The 23,476-nt window shown below is 41.5% G+C and overlaps 1 protein-coding gene across 1 annotated transcript in view; it reads left to right on the top strand.

Moving 5' to 3' along the window:
- Window positions 1-23,476, top strand: part of GRIN2D (glutamate ionotropic receptor NMDA type subunit 2D) — a 56,590-nt gene that overhangs the window by 7,677 nt on the left and 25,437 nt on the right. The window contains exons 2-8 of the mRNA XM_087918350.1: window positions 16,716-17,137; window positions 17,715-18,307; window positions 19,847-19,961; window positions 20,661-20,857; window positions 21,405-21,558; window positions 22,328-22,481; window positions 23,246-23,371. Of these exons, the coding sequence (XP_087774476.1) occupies window positions 16,739-17,137; window positions 17,715-18,307; window positions 19,847-19,961; window positions 20,661-20,857; window positions 21,405-21,558; window positions 22,328-22,481; window positions 23,246-23,371 (1,738 nt within the window). The 5' untranslated portion in view covers window positions 16,716-16,738. The remainder of the gene's footprint in view (window positions 1-16,715; window positions 17,138-17,714; window positions 18,308-19,846; window positions 19,962-20,660; window positions 20,858-21,404; window positions 21,559-22,327; window positions 22,482-23,245; window positions 23,372-23,476) is intronic.

Genomic DNA, 23,476 nt, shown 5'->3' with positions numbered 1-23,476 from the left:
TGGGGGATTTTATTTCTTCAAGCTTTGGCAGGTGGAAATGAAAACTGCCGGCTTTGATTAAACCTCTCCGAAGCTTGTGTGCCTCATCCAGGCAGTGTCGCTGAAAGAGAAGCCGAGTTTGATGATCCTAGGCTGACCTCTCCCCAGATCCTTTAACCCTGAAATGGGGGCATCTTTCAACTCTAAATGCAGATGCCCAGGATCGAGGCTAGATGGGTGGTGATTTAGGAAAACGGGAATAATTTGAGATGGCTAAATTGAGACCTCTAAATTCAGAGAAAAGACAATTATCCACATTTATTGGACGGGAAACCCCTTACAGATTTTTTTGTGTGAAAAATGAATTTCTGATGCACGGTTTTGATGATCAGACAGAAGAGATTTTAAAAAGGAGAGAGTTATGTTGTAACCATAGAGTAAGAGGTAAATTTATAATTGTACTTATAATGGCCTTAAAGAAGCTCAGAAGCTACTTCTTTGTAGCTGCTTTCTTTTCTATTTCTCTTTCCTTTTTTCCTCCTTTTCTTTTCCTTTACTTTTTTCTTTCCTTTCTTGCACTTTTAGTTTTCTGTTTGACAGCTGTCTCTTCTTTTTTCCTTTTCTCACTTTCTACTTCTTCATTTTTTAAAAAAATATTTAATAAATTAATATGTAAAAAGTGAATAAGATAACATTATCAATAATGATGAAAAAAGCAGAATATTTGTCAAAACAGCCGGCCAGAGATGCAGAGAAGCAACAGAAAGCATCTTCTGTATTCAACATAGAATGAACAGGTGGCATTCTCTGCCCTCATATGTGAGAAAGAGATTTTTAAAACCTTCCATAAGAGATATGTCTGTCAGTAATTATAAAGCCAGATGGGTGAAATGGAGATCCCATGTTCAGAAATGGTGTACCTCTGAATATAATGTGTTGTGTAGGAAAAACAGAAGAAGTTGATAGAAAAACATCTGGTTGAATATCTTGGCTGCTAAACTTGATGGGCCTTTGATTTGAGCCAGTAAATACTATAGTCCTCTCTGGCTAAGACATTTACAGAGTTTTGGAGTGGGATCAAAAGAACTTCTAATCATCCCAATGGAGTACAAGATTTATAATCTGGTTACTGAATTTGCCCACATTCTGGATTCACCGATACTGGATCATAATAACTAATCCAGAGAGATGTCGTTGTGCATGAGGTTCTCAGCGATCAGTAAATTGGATGCACACAGACATGCATCCGCCTAACTAAGGTTAAAATTAATTAGTTTGTTTGCTTGATTGATTATATGCCATCCAGCGGGTGTCGACTCCTAGCAATCACATAGATAGATTTTCTTCATGACAGTCTGTCCCAAGCGTGATCCTTCAGATCCTCCAATGGTTCACCTATCGCTTTTCTAACGAGTTCGTCCATTCTGCTGGTGGTCATTGTCTTCTTCCTTCCTTCTACCTTTCTCAGCAATAAAGCTTTCTCCAGAGAGTTACATAATGTGTCCAAAACAGGATAATTTGAATTTGGTCATTTTGCCTTGAGTGACAACTTTGGGTTGATTTGTTCAATGATCTGGTTTTTATTTTATTTTATTTTGTGTGTTTTGCATTCTCAGAAAACTTCTCTAATACCAACGTTCAAAAGTGTCAGCACACTTTCTAAACTAAACTGAGTTTAGCACACCGTATTTCAATTGATCTTGTGTGAATGGATCAACCTGGATTCCCCACAACTCTGTTTTGGGGTTCAGTGGGGCTAGATCTGCTCATAAGGGGATCATGTTCAGCTTGAATTCCTATACGCCATTAGAGCAACAAGGTTGATTTTCAGGCCTGACCCCACAGATTCCTATGCTTTTCTAGTCTTACTTCCCAAATTCATTTGGGGTTTTTTTCCCCAACCCAACATGAGGAATAGGTAGTCCTTGAGTTACGACCAAAACTGAGCCCAAAATTTATGTTGCTAAGTGAAACATTTGTTAAGTGAGTTTCTCCCACTTTACGATTTTTCTTGCCACATTGGTTAAGGGAATCACCGCAGTTGTTAAATTAGTAACACTGTTGTTAAGCGAATCTGGTTTCCCCATCGACTTTGCTTGTCACAAAAGGGGATCACAAGACCCCGGGACATTGCAACCATCATAAATATGAATCAGTTGTCAAGCATCCAAATGTAAATCATGTGACAATGGGGGATGCTGCAATGGTCATAAGTATGAAAAGTAGTCATAAGTCACTTTTTTCAGTGCTATTGTAACTTTGAATGTTCACTAAGTGAATTGTTGTAAGTCGAGGGCTACCTGCACTAAGAACAATATTTTGGTCTCTCTGCTTTGGTCGCCAAGGCCTGTGGATTAAGTCCTATTGCAGATGCCTTCTGGTTTTCTTAACTTATCTCCGGTAGCTTCAGCCCTCCTGAATCTACCAGTGAAATATACAGACTTGTCCTTCCAGTGTATTTCAGTAGTATAATGTAACCCTTGGCTTGGAAGGAACATAAGACCATCTGGTGCTCACTCCAGGAATTCAGATTAATGCAATGAAAGCATCCAGACAGGTGGCTGTCTAGCCCAGTGTTTTTCTCAAACTTGGCAATTTTAAGATATGTGGATTTCAACTGTTATGCTGGCTGGGGAATTCTGGGAGTTGTAGTTCACATATCTTTAAGTTCCTAAGTTTGAAAAAAATGCGGGGATATCCATATTTTTGAATGAAAAGGAGTCCATCTTCCTCTTTGGGTCATGACCCAACTACAGTTAGTCCTCAACTTATGACTACAGCTGAGCCCAACATTTCTGTTGCTAAACAAAAGAGTTAAATGAATTTTGCCCCATTTTATGACCTTTCTTGGCCACAGTTTTTAAATGAATAACTGTAGTTCAGTAACATGGTTGTTAAATGAATCTAGCTTCCCAATTGACTTTGCTTGTCAGGAAGTCACAAAAAGTGATCACATGATCCTGGGACACTGCAATTGTCATAAATATGAGTCAGTTGTCAAGCATCTGAATTTTAATCATTTCACCATCAGGATGCTGTCATAAGTCACTTTTTTCAGTGCCATTGTAACTTCGAACTGCCAGTAAATGAACGGTTGTAAGTCTGAGGACTATCTGTACTCTTACTATTGGCAAGTCCCGTCCCTTGCAACATCCATTTGGAATTGATCTTCCTGTGTCTTCAGTCCTTTATTCTGTATTCATCATTGCAGGGCGAGGGAGAATTGAGATGGATGAGCGGTGAATAGCTCAGAAAATGGAGTGGAATTTCTGTACTGTACACGTTGCAATTCAATTCCTGGTCTGAACCAGAAATCAGAAAGAGTCCGTAGTACTTTTCAGGCTCACAAATTTTATTAAAACGCATAAACTCAGTGGAGGCTCACGAAAGCTTATGCCCTTTAATAATATCTGTTAGCCTGAATACGTGCAGCAGACTCCTGATTTTTGACTATCACAAACTCACACAACCTACACGGTCTAAACCAGGATTTTTTTTTGTTTTGTTTAAAAAATGGTAATTCAGAATGCTCAGGCCAGGTATTTTAGATGAATGACACTGACCTTTTGAATTCCATTCTCCTTTGCCTTCAAGTGATGAAGTGCCTCCTTTATAACCCTTAGTATTTTGGCAGCGTTTATTATTCTTGCTGCAGTGTTAACTATCAGCATATTAGTTTTGCCAACACAACAAACCCACAGTTGTGTTCTGCACCCTATTGAGAAGGATCTGCAGAACCCCCCCCCTAAAGAATTCCTAGGTTGGCAGATCCTCCGCTTGGGAGACACAGGCCCTCTGAGGCACCCCTTCCCCACGCCAGTAATGGCTGTTCTCCATACAGGAATCAGTTGCAGGTTGGGTCAAGTCAAGTTGCCGCACCCTAAGTGGGCTGCCTCTTTTAACCCCAGACGAGTGCCATCAGCCTGGCCTGGGTGCCAGGCAGAGAGGCCAAGCACCCAGGTGGGTGGCATTCACTTAGCTATGTCGTACACCTTGAGACCATGTTCGTTTTTGTGTTCTTCCAACTGAGGCAAAGCAAGAAAAGGGACAAAAACACAGCACGACTTGGGGCCTGAATGGAGGAAGAGAAAAGGCAGGGGGGGTGGAAAAATCAATATTTTCAGTAAGAAGTAAAGAGAGAGGAGGGAGGGGAGAGAGAAGGAAAGAGAGAAGAGGGGGGAAGCTCTTGAGAAGAGGGGGAAAGAGGCGGGGATGAGGGAAGTGGGAAGCAGAGATTGAGAATAATGGAGCAAGAATTAGGAAGATCTCTTGAAGAATTGAGAAATCCATGCAAATGGATGAGTTTTCAAGGCAGACATTAGCAATTCCAGCTTCCTCTTCATTTTTGCTGGAATTCCTCAAAGCAGGTGGCAGGCTAAATCCAGTTTGAAAGTGATTTTTTTTTCCCCAGAAATTTTAACCGGCTCTTCCTCAGAGGTTGCCAGTTGAAGGCACATGTTTTTCCCCTTGATCTCACAAAGATTTGGAGGGATAGGATTAATGGAGAGGCAGACCAGTCAAAGTCTCCCCAAGGAACTCTGGTCTTCTTCAGCCACCTTCTCCAAGCTATCTGACACTATCACAGTTCTTCATCTCACACATTTAAGAAGTTCAAGGAGACTTGGAATATTTTGTAGCATGATGAAGAATTATCCCTTCCCATTTGTCTGTGTAATCTCTCTCTCTTTCTCTCTCACTCTCTCTCCACCCCTCCCTCCATCTCCCTCCCTCTCTCCCCCTCTCTATCTCTCTCAGATTATAATTCCCATTTTACAAAGAGGGCATGATGGAATTGTTAAAAAGCAACTTTCTTAAGGCTCTAGACAACTATACCAGAGTTTTATTCTATTTCATTCTTCCATTTTTTGAGGGCTGCCCGTCTGCTCAAGGAGCTCTGGGAGGCAGACAAAATAAACATCAGGGTTTCCATGCAACCTTGGCAACTTTGAGAGGGGCGGACTTCCCTAAATTCCCCAGCCATCTCCCTGAATTCTGTGTGTTGGTCCACCCCTCGCAAAGTTGACAAGGTCGAGAAACACTGCATTAAACCAAGAGGAATCAAACAGCTGAGGCACAGTAAAGCTACACCTCACATAAACCTATATCAGAGGTCCCACCTTGACTTCAATCCCTGGTGAAGAATTAGGTCTTCGCGGCTTTGCAAAAGGCCAACCGTCAGAGCTGTTTGGATTGTGAACGGGTGGGAAGATGTTCCATAGGGCAGGTGCCATAATGGAGAAGAAATGGACTCCCCATCTACTGGGCACTGTACCCCCCCCGCTCGCTCCGTTCCTTCTGGATGGAAGTTTCCCCCCTTCGCCAGCCTTGCTGCAAGAAACTCTTCTGACCATGCAGGTCTTGGTTGCACGCCATTTGAGGGTGGCAAGTGGCAACACCAGCCTATCATTTGGCTAGCCTTAACCCATTGAAATGCATACGAAAGAACTCCCAGACCCCTCTCTCCCCCTAGGATATCCTGACTTTCTATTATTATCCTTCTTTCCTATGACTCTTTTTCCTTCCACCACCACCGCCACCACTACCGCTATTCGGGATGGCCTCCGGACACAAAAATGAGGATTCTTCCCCCCACCCTGTGACGGAGTGACAGAAGCAGGAAAAAAAAGAAAGGCAGCATGGATGACTTTTTGGGGATGTTGGTCTCTGCTCGCACATGGCCCTGATGAGCTGGGCAGAGTGCTGGTTTTTTTTTTTTTTTTGATTGCGCTCCCAGGAATAGAAACACTTCTATGATTGCAGAAATTGCTTCCTCCTTAGCGAAGAGGCACAAGAGATGGATGCTTAACCACTTCTCTGTTTGGGATTGCACTTGTAGACCCGTCTCTGCAGATAGCTCTCGTTCTCTTGCATCCATGAAGGAGATCAAGAAACCTCAGATTACTTTGTGTTCCATCTGAGGTTCACAATTTAGGGGTCTGCTTAATTTATGCAGTGTTGTCAAAACAGCAGGGACTGTTCCCTCCCCACCCGCCCAATGTTGGTGTTGTTCACGGTGCATTCTTACACCGTGCATTTGAAGAAAGAGCTCAGCTTACTTCTAAAAATCTAAACATAAGCAGAACATATGAGGGGAGAGATGGCTTACACTAGCGCACACGTTTCACCTGTGGGGAGAGAAGACAACCTTTCCTGAAGTCACTTGTAGTGATGGGCTTCACAAAGATGTATAGAGTCTTGACACAACCTTCTGTGTATTTCCCAGCAGATTGCATTAGCAAGGTACTGTCTATATATGTGGGTATGGGCATGGACATTGTCATGGATGTGTCTTCGTTGTGTATATGTGTGACATACATGTCTGCCTGTGGTGTGCCTTTACTGACTACTCATGTGATGTTGATAATAGAATGCTGAATTGCAGTCTCGGCACATGGAAATGTATGGAATTCACCTGAGTGCACCCTATACTGTCACCTATCCAGATGAGAGCTGGTAGCATGTTGAGATTTGCAAATTTGTTTCCTGGGGCTATCGGTATTTTTCTCTTGAATTGTCATTTTTGTTTACATTATTTAGAAAGCATTAATATATTTATTTGTTTTCCTGTTTTATTCCAGAATGTGATATATTATCTTTCTATTTTTTAAGAATTTAGTTTCTGGTGGTTTTCTCCCTCCCTCCCTCCGTCTGTGTGTGTGTGTGGGGGTGTGTGTGTTTGTGGGTATGGGTATACTAACACATAATTAAAGTACTGTTCTAAATGACAGGCAAGACACATCTGTGAAGAAGACCACTTTCTTAAGAACTCCTTTAGCTTGAAATAAATGTTTCGTGTTTACAGAGCCATCTTATTTTACATTATTCTTTGTAGAACACAAGTGATGAATAGCTTTTTATTGTTTCTAAAAGTCTATTTCAGGGGTCCCCAACCCCCAGTCTGTGGACTGGCACCGGGCTGTGGCATGCAAGAAACTGGGCTGCACAAAAAAGCGAAACCCCATCGCTGTGATATAGTCAGCACATGAAACCATGTCCCCTCTGGTCTACAGAAAAACCTCTTTCCACAGAATTGGTCGCTGAGGGCCAAAAGGTTTGGGGCTGCTGGTCTATTTGATTTGCACCGTTGTCATTTTCCAATTCTGTAAAGAGAGAAGCCTTTAATTGAGGAATGTATAAACCCCCTCCAGAAGCTATAATCCTAATAGTGAGGAATCTAATGGAAAAAAGGACCAATTTAATTAAAAGAAATACATTATTTTACCCATACATTTAATAATTTTATCTTATCTAGCACATTGATGGCATTTGGGGAGAGGGAGATTCAAGGATTTGAGAGAAGCAAAACCTAATTTTTGAATTCTCAGAGCTGGCAACCCTCCTTTAAGGATTGTTGCTTTGAGTTTGATTTGTGGGGGCAAATATAACAACTATTTGCAATTTCTTAAAGCAATAGAGTGCATGGAGGGAAATGTTGCTGGTTTAAAGTGTTGCAGACAAATACTAGGCAAACTCCACTCCTTACTAGCACTGATGATGTTACCTAGTTTGGCTAATGAAAGGTCTGCAAGAAAACAACCAAGCTCAGAAATGATCCTTCATTTCAGCCCTGAGCTACAAATATTCTCTGACAAATACTGTGTTTGCATTCTGAAACACTCCAAAACATCATTTTGGAACCGAATCCAAAGACCAGCATGGCTTTAGTAATTGCAGGATAATATACATAGCTTTGATCTCAAAGCTGTGATTTTACCTGGCTGTAGCAGGCGAACAACTGATATTTTGGGATCAACTGCTACGCTAGCTTGGGTCCTGATCTCTATGAATCATTTCCATTTAAGCTGTTGCTGTAAGTACTAAGAGCTCCCTTTATTTTAAATTTCTGCCATTCATTTATATAGAATTTCCTTACAGTACTTGTAATTTTTCTGTAGCACTTTAGGGGTATGGCTGTTAAAACTAATAACATATTCAGTGTTGCTTTTGATTTCAGTTCTATTGATAGAGAAACGTTGCCTTGTCAGCATTAACACGATGTAGCAAAGGAGTCTCCAACCTTGGCAACTTTAAGCTTGGCGGACTTCTGGGAGTTGAAGTCCACCAGGATTTAAGTTGCCAAGGTTGGAGACCCCTGCTGTAGCATAAAAATGTAGCCCACCTTAAAATGGCAACCATTTTTGAGTACCCATTTGCAATTGCTCATGCAGATTAACCAGAAAATTTCCCATATCATCGTCATCATCATCATCATCATCATCATCATCATCATCATCATTTTAGTATTGTCTATCTAGTTCAGGATGAAGGCCTCTTCCACATGTTTCCAACCAATACGGTCCTGAGCTTTTTTTTTTTTTTTTTTGCCAGTTGGGCCCACAATACTTGCTGGTGTCGTCACTCCATCTTGTTTTAGATCTCTATCATGGACGCTTTTTAAACAGGTGGGATTCTATGACTGCCTTGGTCCACCTGCCATCAGTTCTTCTTGCTATGTGTCCACTCCCATTTCAATTCTTTTACTCTCTTGATGATATTGTACACGAACAAAAGTATACAAATATCGTCAAAAGGGTAAAAGAATGGAAATGGGCTGGTCACATAGCAAAAACTGATGGCAGGTGAACCAAGGCAACCATAAAAATTAAATATAAAAAACATAAAATATAAAATTCCACATATATTTGGAACAATAAAGCACAAATTTCCTATTTAGGGTGGACTCCATTATGAGGCCTTTATCACAGAAATTCTTTTTTTATCTATATTTTTATAGGCCGAGCATCATCTTCCTTCCTTCCTTCCATCCATCCACCCACCCACCCATCCAATTAGTTATTTATTAATTGCATACCTTGCCTTTCTACTTCAGTTCATATTTAAGCCATTAACCAAACGCATCGATCCAAAAAGTTAAGCACATATTAATTTGTATGAAAATTAATACAATCATCACAAAGAAGTCAGTTAAGAAATACAGGTCTGGCAGAAGAGATGCATTCAGAGGCCAAAAGCAATTTCCAAGGTTGTTGATAGCAGGAGCGTCTTCAAAAGAGCCTCTCCAGATTGCAACAACTACATAGGTAGATCATTAAGGGAAGAGACGTGTTTTGATATTCAGACTGTAAATGGTGCCGGTTTTTAAAGGTTAGAACCAATGCCTCAGATTGTGACTGGTGAGCAGTTGGAAACCAGTGCCAGACTTTTAGTACAGGCACCAAATACTTCAGAATTTTGTAGCGGTCAACAGCAGCCATCAAATCCGCCCAGTTCAATTTCTCTTCCGTCCTTTTTCTATTTCATTTCTCCCTGTCCTCCAAATCTTTTCTGGACAATAGAGTTTCATGTTGTCTTGGTAATGCTATTTCACTGGGGGGGAAAACCCCTCTCAATTTAGCTACGGTTTAAACCACCACAATTGGAAGTACACAAAAGGGCAGAATAAGATGAGGAAATAAACTTCCGTATAAGGAATCTTCTCTGCTCCCTTTGGCCAAGCTTTTATATTCATTCAGCTTCAATTGATGAGCTGCATTCCGGTTTCTTTTAAAGCTCTCATTTCTATTTTGGTTCAGAAAGTAATTATTTACTCTTTCAGGGAGAGTTTTATAACTTTGTAAAATTTGATCTTTTTGCGTATGTGTCGCCTGGAACTTTTAATTTGGAGACAAGGTATATTTACTCGTATCTATTTCTTGTATTTATAACCATGTTTATACCTATACCTTTTATCTAATAATCCCTTGACAAAATAAATAAATAAATAAAAGTAAATAAATAAAAATATTTCCCAAGGAGCAATATTAATACAGGAGAGGAAATGTCTGGTTAGCTGCTGCAGGACTCCCTATCTTCTCTCCAAGAAAACCAAGCTACCTTTTGCCCACGCGTTTACAATGGCAACAGGCCAGCGTGTATGTGTGGGCACGGGATAGCTTTCATTTCTTGGAGAGGAAGCTTTTTCCTTTTCTATAATACTCAGAATGGCTCGGTGGCATTGAAAAGGATCGCAGACAAAACACAACGATAAAGAGGAAAACCAAGTAGGAAATTCCTGCTTGAGGATCAGAGTGACGGAGTGGCTGGAAGAGGCAAATCTGTACCCAACTGCAGTGCAGGTCGTCCTCGACTTACAACCATAATTGAATCCCAGATTTCTATTACTAACTGAGATGTTTGTTAATTGAATTTTGCCCCATTTTACAACCTTGCTACAGTTGTTAATTGAATCATTACAGTTGTTAAGTTAGTAACACGGTAAGTGAACCTGGCTTCCCTGTTGACTTTGCTTGTCAGAAGGTCGCAAAAGGTGCTCACATGACCTGGGACAATGCAACTGTTGTAAATATGAGCCAGTTGCCAAGCATCTGATTTTTGATCATGTGACCACGGGGATGCTGTAGTGCTTGTAAATTGGTCATAAGTCACTTTTTTTCAGCGTCATTATAACTTCCAATGAAGTTACTAAATGAACTGTTGTAAGTTGAGGATTACCTGTATTCAGGAGGATGACAAGGAGTGTGCACATTTGCAGATTTGCGTACCTGAGATGCAGTGGCATGGTATGCTAGGCATGTCCCCATATGCCTGATCTTTTCTGGCAAGGGAGGAAAGTTATAGACTAGGCATCTGTGGTTTGGACTTCTCTCTGGCTGCCACTTCCCTGTCCCTTTGTCCTGGCATGGTTACCTCCTCCCTGGATTTCCTCCATCACTGAGCAAGCTGTCCTGGTGCCAATCCAGTCCCCAGCTGCTGGTATCACCATTTCCCAGGTACATCCGAACCTGAAGGAGTGGAGAATGATGAACCCACTCTGTGCCAGGGAGGTGTGTAATACTTACTTGGCAGCAAACACCTGTTAGGAATCAGCTCAACATTTCTGGTGGATTCAGCAGCAGCTAAAAACCCTTGGGAGACACTTCGCCTTGGGGAATGAATGGATCTGCGCCAGTGTTTTTCAACCTTGGCATCATGAAGATGGCTGGCTGGGGAGTTCTGGGAATTGAAGTTCACGTATCTTCAAGTTGCCAAAGTTGAGAAATTCTGATGAAGTCTCAGAATTGCAGTGAAGGGGAAGGGACATTCCAGAACAGAGTTCTTCATTAATAAGGAAGAAGTCAAACTCCATGCTGATCTCAGTTCACAGTCTGCATATCAACAGGCTCCATCGTTAGGTTGTTGCTTCACCCTTCTTAATGGCAAGTCCTATCTGAATTCAGAGAATGCAGTCTTTGGAACGAGAAAGTCCAGGTGACTTCACCACGGGCCAAGAAGCATTGCAACATTTGGTGAAAGAAAATGCTCCATCACAAGGAAGGAGGCTGAGAATTAAGATCCCAGACAGATGAAGACTGTACCTTCATCCAATTATATTTATCTTCCAACGCAGATGTTTTCTGATCCGAATCCTTAGAGCTGTCACTTCTTCATGCTGGAAAGGAGTTGCCATACCAAACACCATTTGTTATTGTCGTCATTACATTCCCACAAATGATCTAAGCTGCTCCCTTCAGTGCCTGTCATTTAGCATGCAAGTTCAAACGTTCTCTTAAAAACAGATTAACGTGTGTTATGGTTACATCCCTAACTAAGGATCATCCAGTTCCACATGACTGGTGATCTGAGTATTGATTTGAGAAGAGGATTAACAGGTACAACCAGAAACCAATTAAGGAAGGCTTGACAGATGCAGACTGGAGCTGAAAAATCATAAAGGTAGTCAAACGATAGAGAAAGAAGCCAAAGCAAGAACCACACAGAGTTGCACAGAGCCAGGGTGGTGAGAAAGAAAAAGACCTTGTTACACACTGCTATGAAGCTGTGGGTTTAGGTCCCGAAGCAGGACTCTCATGTCTGTAGCAGTGTTTCTCAACCTTAGCAACTTGAAGATGTGCAGATTGCTGGCTAGAGAATTCTGGGAGTTGAAGTCCATGAGTCTTCAAGTTGCTAAGGTTGAGAACACTGGCTTGTAGCATTGCAGGAGACAACTGGCAGGTCAAGTGTGTTGGGCATCTCTGGGTGTGAATTGAGATCTTCTGCTGTGGATGAGATCTTCACGGTTAACCTTTTCCATCTATTGCCAAATCAAGCGATTTGGCAATCATCTGATGCAATCTTGCCCATTTTACTGCAGGGAAATATCAGTTGGCATGCTTGCCATCAGTGAGGCTTTATCTTGTTGGGTTTTTTTTTTTTTTCCCTATCGCGACCAACTGAATGTGCCAAGTGGCACTGGACCAGGAGCAAGAAATTGGCGCTCACACTGCGGACTGCATCACAATAATACAGTGAGCCAGAGGGCCAGAGCTCATCTGCATATTAGAACAGTCCTGAATTAACATACTTGGCATAGGATTTTCTTGAATGTGGCAGGTGGTGGCCATATTATTATACATTATAATCCCCGTAGCACTTGGTATGTGTAAAGGATTTTTACAATATCTGTCAGTTCTTCAATTCTCATGGCAACTTTATGGGTAAGGGAGCCAAAATAATTTTTGTTCATGAGATGAGATACCTTCTTCTATCAGATATTTCGTGTGGAAATGTTAGGCTATCTTGATCATTCACCTCCTTAGGGAAAAAAAAAAAAGAAAGAATAAAGCATCATATCAGTAAATCATATACTCTGTGTGTGTGTGTGTGTATGTGTGTGTGTGTGTGTGAGAGAGAGATACATACACACTTACATTTACATACACACACACAAAAGTAGTATATAAGTCTGAGTAATTGTCTGTCTGTCTATCTATCTATCTATCTATCTATCTATCTATCTATCTATCTATCTATCTATCTTCAGTATCTATCTATCTACCATTCTATCTGTCTATCCATCTATCCATCTATCTATCTATCTATCTATCTATCCCTGGCTATCTATCTATCTATCTATCTATCTATCTATCTATCTATCCCTGGCTATCTATCTATCTGTCTGTCTGTCTGTCTGTCTGTCTGTCATCTATCTATCTGCCTATCTATCTATCTATCTATCTATCTATCTATCTACTCCAATTATCAAAATAGAGTTAAACATAGTTTCTGTGAATGCACATTCATCCATGTATTCTTTCTAAATAAGTTGGTAAAAAAGTTGATTAAACAATATATTGTTATGCATTTTTTAAATTTATGATATAAAAAGCAAAGTCCCATGTTTTTAGCTTCATGATCATTTGAAAAACTTTCTGTAACATATTTTATATTATATTGTGGTTAGAAGTTTCCTGATATCTGAACAATCCACAAATACAGGTAGCCCTTGACTTACAAACACAATTGATCCCAAAATTTCTGTTGCTGAATGAGATATTTCTTAAGTGAATTTTATCCCATTTTATGATATTTCTTCCCACAGTTGTTAAGTGAATCACTGCAGTTGTTAAGTTAGTGACATGGTTGTTAAGTGAATCTGACTTTCCCATGGACTTTGCTTGTCAGAAGGTTGCAAATGGGGATCACATGACCTCCTTGGGACACTGCAATGGTCACAAATGTGAATCAATTGCCAAGCATCGGAATTTTGATCATATAACCATGGGGATACTGCAAGAGTCCTGAGTGTGAAAAATAGTCATAATGGTCAGTAAATGAGCTGTTGTAAGTCAAGGATAACTACGTTAAATAACTGCTCTTATTTCATCATTAAAGGAGTATAGAGCATTGCAAGAAAGAAATCACAGTTCTAATAAGCCCTTTTAACTCTCATGTAACAGGATGCGTGTTTCCCCCAATGGTGATTTTTTTCTTCATTTGTGGGGAAAGAAATGAACTGTATTGTTTTGTTTTGAGACTTATTTTGGGAGATTTTTGTATTCTTAGGAGCATCCTAAAAATACTTCATGTAATTTATGAAGCAAACTTGGAAATTGCTTCTCCAATGTCTATAAAGTGGTTCTGCTAATGATCAATTGGCTTTGGCAGATTGCTTTGAGGCAAATTAAAGATTCAGAGTAACTACAAGTTAAACCATTCTGTTAAAATTCACACACACACACACACAGAAACACACACACACACACACACACACACACACACACACAGAGAGAGAGAGAGAGAGAGAGAGAGAGAATTGATTCAGTTCTATAGGATGCATGTTTTTTGAGAGGGAGGTTGCCTGTGGTGTGTGAGCGTGTTCGTGTGTGTGTGTATCCCCTGTGTCCAATCTAATTCATTTTTGGTGAATGTGGGTGAAATGTCACGAGCAAAGGAAATAAGCAACTGCTTAAGGTTACTGGTATCTCAGAATGACTCTTTCTGGTGAGCTGTCTGGTTAAATGGCCACATAGATAGTCTGTTTCTGGGTGAAAGTGATAATAAAAATTAGTAAAGGAAGCATAGGATTCTCTGTAATATTTTACTTTGTGATAAGAATTTCTCTTGTGAAGATGAGGCTTTTGATGTGCACACAGAGATAGAGACAGGTTGTTAATTATAGCTTTAAAATGGCCCAGCCGCCAGGACTCTTAACATACCAAGGGACTTTCTTGGCTGTGTAGCACCTGGATGTTAAGGACTGAGCATCTATAGGGTAGAACTGGGGTTCAAGGGTGTGTGTGTGTTTAACCTCTGCCTCTAATTTGCAGGATTCTGGTGACCTTTTTTTCCTTAGCTGGGAGGAAAACAATCTCAGTTAGGCATTTGCAATTTGTAAGGTAAACTTGCAACAAAAGGGTAAATCCTCACTCTTGCCTTAGGACATCAGGGAGTTTAAGGATTAGTTGACACATGTTTGTGTGTTTGTGTGTGCGTGTGCACGTGCGTGCGTGCATGTTGTACCCACACACATGCACACAAAACCTTCCTGCCACACACAACCTTCCTGCCTTGTTTCTTAGTAAATCAATAGCTCCCACTAGTAATTCAAGAATTTGGATGGTAAAGCATCATAAAAAAAAATCGATTAGAAGTGATTTCTGCATAGTTTATATATTAGAGATAAACTTTATGAACAGCAGGATTATGCACTGCAAATTTTCCTGGATTGCATTGCCAAATAAATGGAAACTTCATCTTTGGATGCTTCTTGTCTCATATATTCAAAAATCTTTTCTCTGGAGGACAAAATGTAGAGTTCCCTCTCATTTTTCCCCCTTGTAACCACCTTGTGAAATAGGTCAGGTTAAGACCGAGTGACCCAACATCAGCCAGATGAAACCCATGACCAAATCTGGTAGAGTGTTGGGTAGGAACACAAATGCATGTTTGAAATTCAGAGATGTGGCTTTTGTTCGTGGGGTTTTGGGCTAGCTGTTTCTGAAGAAGCAATTCGTAATGTCTGAGCATCCATTTTTAGGCAGCGAAAGAGATTATATTATGTACAGGCAGTCCTCGACTTACAATCATTTGCTTAGCGAATGTTCAAGGTTACAATGGGGCTGAAAGACAAAAAGAACCTGATGGTCTCGCCCTTACAACCATCACAGTATCCCTATGGGTCATGTGATCAAAATTTGGATGTTTGGTAACAGGCATGTATTTACAGTGGTTGCAGCATTCCAGGGACACGTGATAGTTGTTTGCAACCTTCCCAGGCAAAGACGATGAGAGAAGACAGATTCACTTGGAAAACACGGATTCATCCAATAACCATGGTAAAAAATAAAATTGGGCGTGACTCACTTAACTTCCATCTTGCATAGCAATGGAAATTGTGGTCCTAATTCTGGTCAAAAGTCAAGCACTACCTGTACTTAGCCAGAGTTAAGTGGTTATCCGTCCTATCTCATTTTAATCAATTCCATTGATCTACGCTCAGTCCACGTTACGGTTAGCTTGATTTTCTTTAATTGGCTTAATCTTATTCACTGCTTCTTTGGAATAGTACAAATGTGGCAAAGGACTAACAACTGACATTCAGGCTCTGCACTAGGTTCAATAGTTTTGGTTGAACTGCTTATTTTTAGCAGGAAATCATGGGATTTCAATCGTACATGGGTGGTCCTCAACTTACAACCATTCATTTAGTGACTGTTCAAAGTTACCAGGGCACTTATAGCTATTTTACACATGACCGTATTCCCAAAATTCAGATGCTTGGCGACTGGCATGTATTTATGATGGTTGCACTGTCCCAGGGTCATATGATCTTTTGTGACCTTCTGACAAGCAAAGTCAATGAGGAAGCCAGATTCACTTAACAACCATGCTACTAACTTAACAACTGCAGTGATTTACTTAGCAACTGTGGCAAGAAAGGTTGTAAAGTGGAGAAAAGTTCACTTAACAATTGCCTTGTTTAGAAACAGAAATGTTGAGTTCAGTTGTGGTTGTAAATTGAGGACTACCTGTACATCGATCTACAAGACAGGAAGGATTGACCTTCAGGGAAGAGAAATTGGGAAATATGAAGTTTGGGAGGAAGAGTTACTTCATTCCATATGTTCAATGGATTATCTTTTTGCCTTCCCAATCCTGAGCTGGTCTGTTTAGCAGAGGGACGAGAATGATATAAAACGGGGGTGGAGAACGATGGGCCTTTTGTGCCTTTTGAATTTCAACTCCCAGAATTCCTGAATCAGGCATGTTGGCTCAGGAATTCTGGGAGTTGAAGTCCACAAGTCATAAAGGGGCCATGGTTCCCCATCTCTGATCTAAAGAAACTGGACACCATCAAGGGCTGCCTTGGGAGAGGAAGGCTAGACTAGCCCAAACACCATTCTGGTTGACAAGCCAAATTGTTTCCATTTGAGTTCTGAGGTCACAGTTGGCCTCCTGTCCTGTTTGATCTTTTGCTTCTCATTCTCTAGTCTCTTTCTTCTTCCAACCTACTACAGGGGGAACATAGAGATCCTGCGAGATGAGCCTGCCCCCGGGCACCCCCGCTGCTAGGATGCTCTTTGTTATGGCTCTGGCCTGCGCCAGCCCTTTCCTGGACCTACGGCGACGAACCATCAACATTCCCATTATTTTCAGTGGCTCAACCTACACACCAGAAAGTGCCCGGTTCTCACCTGAGGATTTTCGCAATTTCTCCATGGAGATCAACCCCATCCCTGTCGTTCTGAACGACACTAATCCTCGTAGCCTAATCGTACGGCTCTGTGATGTCCTCTCCTCCTTGCATATCCATGGAGTCGTTTTTGAGGATGATACACGAACAGAGGACGTTGCCCAGATTCTGGACTTCATCTCAGCACAGACCTCAGTTCCAATCATTGGTATCAATGGAGGATCAGCCATTGTTCTTACTCCCAAGGTAACATAACTTCCTGTGCTTATTCTTCTACCTGAAGATACATGGAAGCTCGGTCACGTAGCAGAAATCTGCTTACTCAACAGACAAACAATTCAGAAAAGGGGCACTTAAGTGTTAAGTGTACAGAAATGTGTGTAGAAGGAGGAGGGGATATGATAGAGATTAAGAAATAATAACATAACTGAAAATATCAATATTACCAAGTTATAATAGAATTATACTACATTTTTATTTTCAGTTACAGTTAGGAGTTAGTAAATCTAACAAGATGGTCTAATTCTGTTTATAAAAACTTTGAGAATTATTTTTGTGAAAGACAAGTTGCTGGGGTGGGCTGGGTTGAAAGCAGAACTTAAAACTGAAACTTTCACCTCCTCAATTGAAAACATTTGGAAAGTTGTATGATTTATTTGAATCTGGATGGAAAATGAGTGGAAAACTCATTTTAAGATTGCAAGCTGACCAGAGTTATCCTGTGATAAAGTGGGCGGCCAATAAATTTTACAAACAAATAAATAAATATATAAAACCATTTCTGCTTTTCAGCCTGATCACTTTTGTCCCTTCTAAAATCCAGGAGAAAGGATCAACATTCCTGCAGCTTGGTTCCTCAACCAAACAACAGTTGCAGGTGATGTTTGAGGTCCTGGAACAATATGACTGGACAGCATTTGCCGTCATTACTACTCTGTTTCCTGGCTATGAAGATTTTGTAGATTACATTGAGGTCCTGACTGATAGCAGCTTCATTGGTTGGGAGCGCCGCAGCACTGTGACCCTTAACCTCACCGATGACCCAGATGGAGCCCGCCTGAAACGCCAGCTCCGAGAAATAAATGCCCGTATTTGCCTTCTCTACTGTTCCCGTGAAGAAGCAGAAAGCATCTTTCGTGCTGCTCGCGAAGTCAAACTTACTGGTCCTGGGTATATTTGGTTCATGGCAGGTGCCAACTTTGGTAGAACTGCTTATCTGCCTGAGGAACTGCCCGAGGGTCTCTTCATGGTGCTTTCAGCAGGATGGAAAGATGATCTTTACCATAGAGTACAAAACGGTGTGGCCATAATTGCCAAAGGCGCTGAGGCCCTCTTCCAAGTCTACGGCTCGATTCCAAAATTCAACAGTGACTGCCGGGCACCCAATCTCACCCAATTCAACGAGAATCTACATCGGTTAGCAGGGAAAGAGGCTCGGGAGGGCATTTTAGGTGGGAGGGTGGTGCAATCAAGAGAGATCTACTGTTCCTGTCCATGAACAATTCTGACCTGTTCCCACCCTGTGCCCTTTTCTCCACTTGCATCCTTTTTTTGATTTGCACATCATCCCACCCATTTAATTCTACAATCTGATGCCTCCCAGGTGTGTTGGATCCAGCTTTTGCCTTTCCCAACTGGCATAAGATTGTGTTGTATCCAAGACAATTGGAGGAGGACCATCATTTAAGCAATAAAAAGTCTTGCATCATGCATAGATTAAGAGCCACAGTGGCACAGTGGTTAGAATCCGGTACTGCAGGCTACTTCTGCTGATCACCAGCTCCAGCAGTTTGGCAGTTTGGGTCTTACCCACTCAAGGTTGACTCTGCCTTCCATCCTTCCAAAGTTAGTAAAAATGAGGAGCCAGGTTGGGGGTAATATGCTTATTGTGTAAACTGCTTAGGGCTCTAAAGCTCTGTGAAGTGCTAGGTGATATTGCTATACATTTACATATGGCATAAACCTGAATGGACTACCGCTGTATCTAATCATCTGGAGTCTAATTCTGTTAGTCTGTTATGTCTTTGAGCATAGTCATACTATATTTCCTCCTTGGCACTACAATACTGCTTGCATTATGGTATTCCAAACTGTATTTTTACTTTCAGAACCAGCATTCTAATATTCCTCCTTGTAAATCTTCAGAATAAGGGATGTTGAAGTGGCTTTGGTTGTTTGATTACAAGCATTGCTTGATTACTGCCATTCTAATTTAAGCTAGGGTACAGAAAAAGGTTAGGACCACTCTCCTTCTTCTCTGATCTGATTTGCTCCTCTGGACCTTCTTCATTTCACATTATTTTTACTTGAAGATATTCAAATGAAGAAGAAATGCACCACTGGAGAAAAGACAGGGAGAATCTTGAAGCCAGACCCCATGACAGTTTATGTTTTTCCCATTGGCCAATAATAAGGGAAAAGAAAGAGGATAATAGATGCAGAACCTGGACAGGAAGACAACACATATGGTCTATAATGAGTGGCACATTCACAAATCAAGACAAAACCATTTGACCACTAGGTGGAACAGATGGAAGAAAGGCGTGAGAGGGACAGCAAATTGAATGCTGATGTTATTTTGCATTGCTTCTAAAGTGGATAGAGAATATCCTAGTTTATTAGTGGGAAAAGTTGCTAAGATTTAGTTGGGAGAGGGCAAAAATCAGCTAGCTTTTCTACAGAGGTCAGAGTGTTTCTTTTCACTCTTCAATTTTACCTGTTCCACCTTGTATTCGCAAATCGAATTCCTCCCACATGTCATCCATCTCTACTCAAAATCGCCTTTTTCTTTTCTTGGTTTCTTGTAGAAGCCTAGTCCACATCTTCCCAAGTGTTTTGTCTCAGACATTGGATAAAAAAGTCTTTGGGGTCAGGCCTGGGGACAGGAGAGAAGGTAAGGGTTAAAAACACAGATTGAGGTCATCCAAAGAGCTTCTCTTCTGTCTTTTCACACAGATATTTCATGAATGTCACATGGGGTGACAAGGACTTTTCTTTTAATGAGGACGGCTACCTGATCAATCCATCTTTGGCTGTAATCTCACTTAGCAAACATCGGACTTGGGAAGAGGTGAGTTTGAGGGGGCAAAGAGGGGAATGAGCTGTAGGTTGGCAAGAAAAATAGCTGGAGGGCAGGAAGGTTTAGAGAAGTAATATGGAGTGAAGGTGACCTTGTGGAAAATATGGTACATGTGAATTTGGAGTTGGAGTAAGTTTCTGGAATCATCTGAGGACTAGAAGTGGAGAGTGTGCCTTCTGGTCTCCATTCTGTCCCTGTCACATCTGAGTTCCATACAGATAAGAGACCAGAGAACTTTTAATTACATAAACAAGCTAAACCAAACCAGATTTTATAACCATTAAATGGCTTCTGGCCAATAGAAAAATGTAATGGGCTAATGTATACAGTCCTGACTCCAGCTTTGGAAATTGCTGAGGCTGGACACTCGGCCAAGCTAAACCCCTGAACGATGCCAGAAGACATGTTTCTTGTCTACCCAATATTTTTACCTCTGTCTTAGTCAGATGTTCCTAAAGGATACTAGCTGAAGGACGAGTGAGATTTTAAGGGAAAGGGGTTGTTGGGAAAATTCAAAACGTAATATAAGAAGCTGAATTTGGGAGCACTTTTTCAAAAGAAATGTCTGTCCGTTTTGATGGATTGAAACAATTCTCGTATGTTGAATGAATTTGGTATCGCGTTAGGGGCCTGGCAGGACTATAGAGATTGGGGACGTATCTAATCTCTTCTCTTCACCTTGGGAGGCAGGTGGGAAGGTGGGAGCGACGAATCCTGAGTATGTCACGCTATAGGAAGTTCCTGCAACCTGTGGATGACAACAAGCACTTGATGGTGGCAACTTTGGAGGAAAGGCCCTTTGTAATTGTGGATGACATTGATCCTGCCACCAAGACTTGTATCCGTGACTCAGTGCCCTGCCATCACCCTCTCAACCACACTGACAGGTATTTGCTATATCCTTGAGAAGGGTTCTCACAAGCATGGGAAATTATTGTTAGATTTTAATCCTGTTCTTCCTGAAAAATATGAGAGCACTCATGGAGCTTATGTACATGATTCCAGTTAGATTCCACCTTTTTCTTGGACTGGTCGATGTTACTATCTTTCCTAGCTCCGTTTTAAAAATCATTTTTATTTATTTGTATCCCACTTCATATTTTTATAAATAATTCTAGGCAGTGAAAGTACTAATCCCTCTCCCTCTTCCTATATTCCTCACAACAACAACCCTGTGAGGTGGATTGGGCTGATAGAGAGTGACTGGCCCAAAGTCACTCTGCCAGCTTTCATGCTAAGGTGGGACTAGACCTCACAGTGTCCTGGTGATTGGCCCAAAGTTACTCAGATGGCTTCCCCAAAGTCCCAGCCAATGAACTGGTGAGAAGTCGAGTTCCACACTAACCACAATGCCACGCTGGTTCTTATTTACTTTCTGTGGTGTTCCTAAATTATCTGCTGGGTTCCTTTTTCCTTTCCTTGCACTGTTCACAGCAATCAGTTAAAGAAGAGATGTTGTAAGGGGTTTTGCATCGACATCTTGAAGCGTTTGGCGAAAACTCTGGGATTCACCTATGACCTCTACCTTGTCACCAATGGCAAACATGGGAAAAAAGTCAATGGCATGTGGAACGGCATGATTGGAGAGGTAATTGAAGAACCAGGGGCTTCGATTTCCACACAAAATCTTAGAAATGCCCGTTATTCCTGTTCTGACCTCTTCCTAAACACTAGCCATTCTTGCTCTTCTTGGCTCTTAAGTCCTTCTATATGGTAACCCTTCATTCGTTTAGCATCCATGCAAAGTTAAAATGGCACTGGAAAAGGTGAGTAATATTCCTCTTTACACTTACAACAATCACAATATCCCCAGGGTGACATGATTAAAATCGGGGCGGTTGGCAAACCGGCATATATTTACTATGGTTGCAACTTCCTGGGGTCAAATGGTGACCATTTGTGACTTCCTCAGCCAGTTTCCAACGAACAAATTCAGTGGTGGAAGCCGGATTTGCACCACAACTGTCTAATTAACGATTGCAGCGGTTTGCTTTACAAGCACGGTAAAAAAGATTGTAAAATTGGGCGTGACTCATTTAACCACCTTGCATAGCAACAGAAATTCGGATCGCAATCCAGGGTCATAAGTCAAGGACTACCTATAGAGCTTTCTGGGTACTGTATGGAAGAAAGGGGCTATCTTAACAGTTCATTGACAGTGATTGCTCATCTAAACTTCATCACAGCTTATGGGAAAGCTGCCCCTGCCCCTTAAAACTATATATTCCTGCTCCTTAACATATTATGCCTTAGGCAGCATTAATCTTCTCATCTGGCTCACAAATCTCCGGATGTTTATTTGTCTCCTGCCACAGAAAAATAAACCCACTCTCTCATCCTGTCTGTTTCTCCATCAGGTGTTTTACAAGCGAGCTGACATGGCAATTGGATCCCTGACCATCAATGCAGAAAGAGCTGAAGTCATAGATTTCTCTGTGCCCTTCGTCGAGACAGGCATCAGTGTCATGGTGTCCCGTAGCAATGGAACGGTTTCACCTTCTGCCTTCCTAGGTGAATGATCAGGACGAGATTTGAGCAAAGGGAAAAGCTTTGGGGGTGGGGGGGCAAGGGGGTGACTGATGGACAAAGAGCTTTCCGGGTCAGTCTTATTCTGAAAACTGCACTAGAATTAGATGCAAGGTCCTTAAACTCGCCAGGGTAACATTCGCTGATTTCAGAACAAGGGCTTAGCCAGTCTCAGGGAAAGCACCGAAGGCAAGAAAAAGAAACCTTGGATGGAAATTAATTCAGGAGAGATGCAACCTGGAATTAAGGAGAAACTTCCTAAAAGTGTGGACAATTAACCAGTGGGACAGAAGTTGCCTTCAGAGGTGGTAGGGGCTTCAACACTCACCTATCTGAAATGGTATGGGGCCTCCTGCGTGAGGAGGGAGGGGTTGGACTAGAAGTCCTCCAAGGCCCCTTCCAGCTCTATTCTGAATGATTAATTGATTGGCTGGTTGATTCAATAACAGAAGAACAAAGCTGGGGCCTTGGAGGTCTTCTAGTCCAACCCCTTGCTCAAGCAAGAAATGGTTGTCTAATCTCTTCTTAAAAACATCCAGTGTTGGAGGCCATGTCATTCCACTGATTAATTGTTCTAACTAATGAGCTCATATCTTGAATTTTTTGTTACCATCTTTAATTTGGTATCAGTAAGCTGACTTGGAGGCTGGAAAATGAAGAGTTGAGGTGAGCATCTTAATTCATGAAGGAGAGAGGGGATTTTTTTTTAACGTCAGTTGGGCACCCACCCCCCATTTCTTTTCCCACAGAGCCTTACAGCCCTGCTGTTTGGGTGATGATGTTTGTCATGTGCCTGACGGTCGTTGCAGTGACTGTCTTCATCTTCGAATATTTCAGCCCGGTGGGCTACAACCGCAGCCTCAGCAACAGCAAACGTGAGTTTTCAGGGAGAGAGAGAGTGGAAATTTGAGGAAGTCAAGCAGCACGTCTTACTGGTTTTCAAGCTTTCCTAGGTCGGGTTAGTTTTTGAAAGTTGTTTT

Source organism: Pseudonaja textilis, chromosome Z, assembly GCF_049901715.1.
Source record: "Pseudonaja textilis isolate UNSWEBS1 chromosome Z, rPseTex1.2, whole genome shotgun sequence".
In the NCBI taxonomy this organism is placed as follows: Eukaryota; Metazoa; Chordata; class Lepidosauria; order Squamata; family Elapidae; genus Pseudonaja; species Pseudonaja textilis.
The sequence above is the reverse complement of the archived record's forward strand: the minus strand, read 5'-3'. Positions and strand labels throughout refer to the sequence as shown.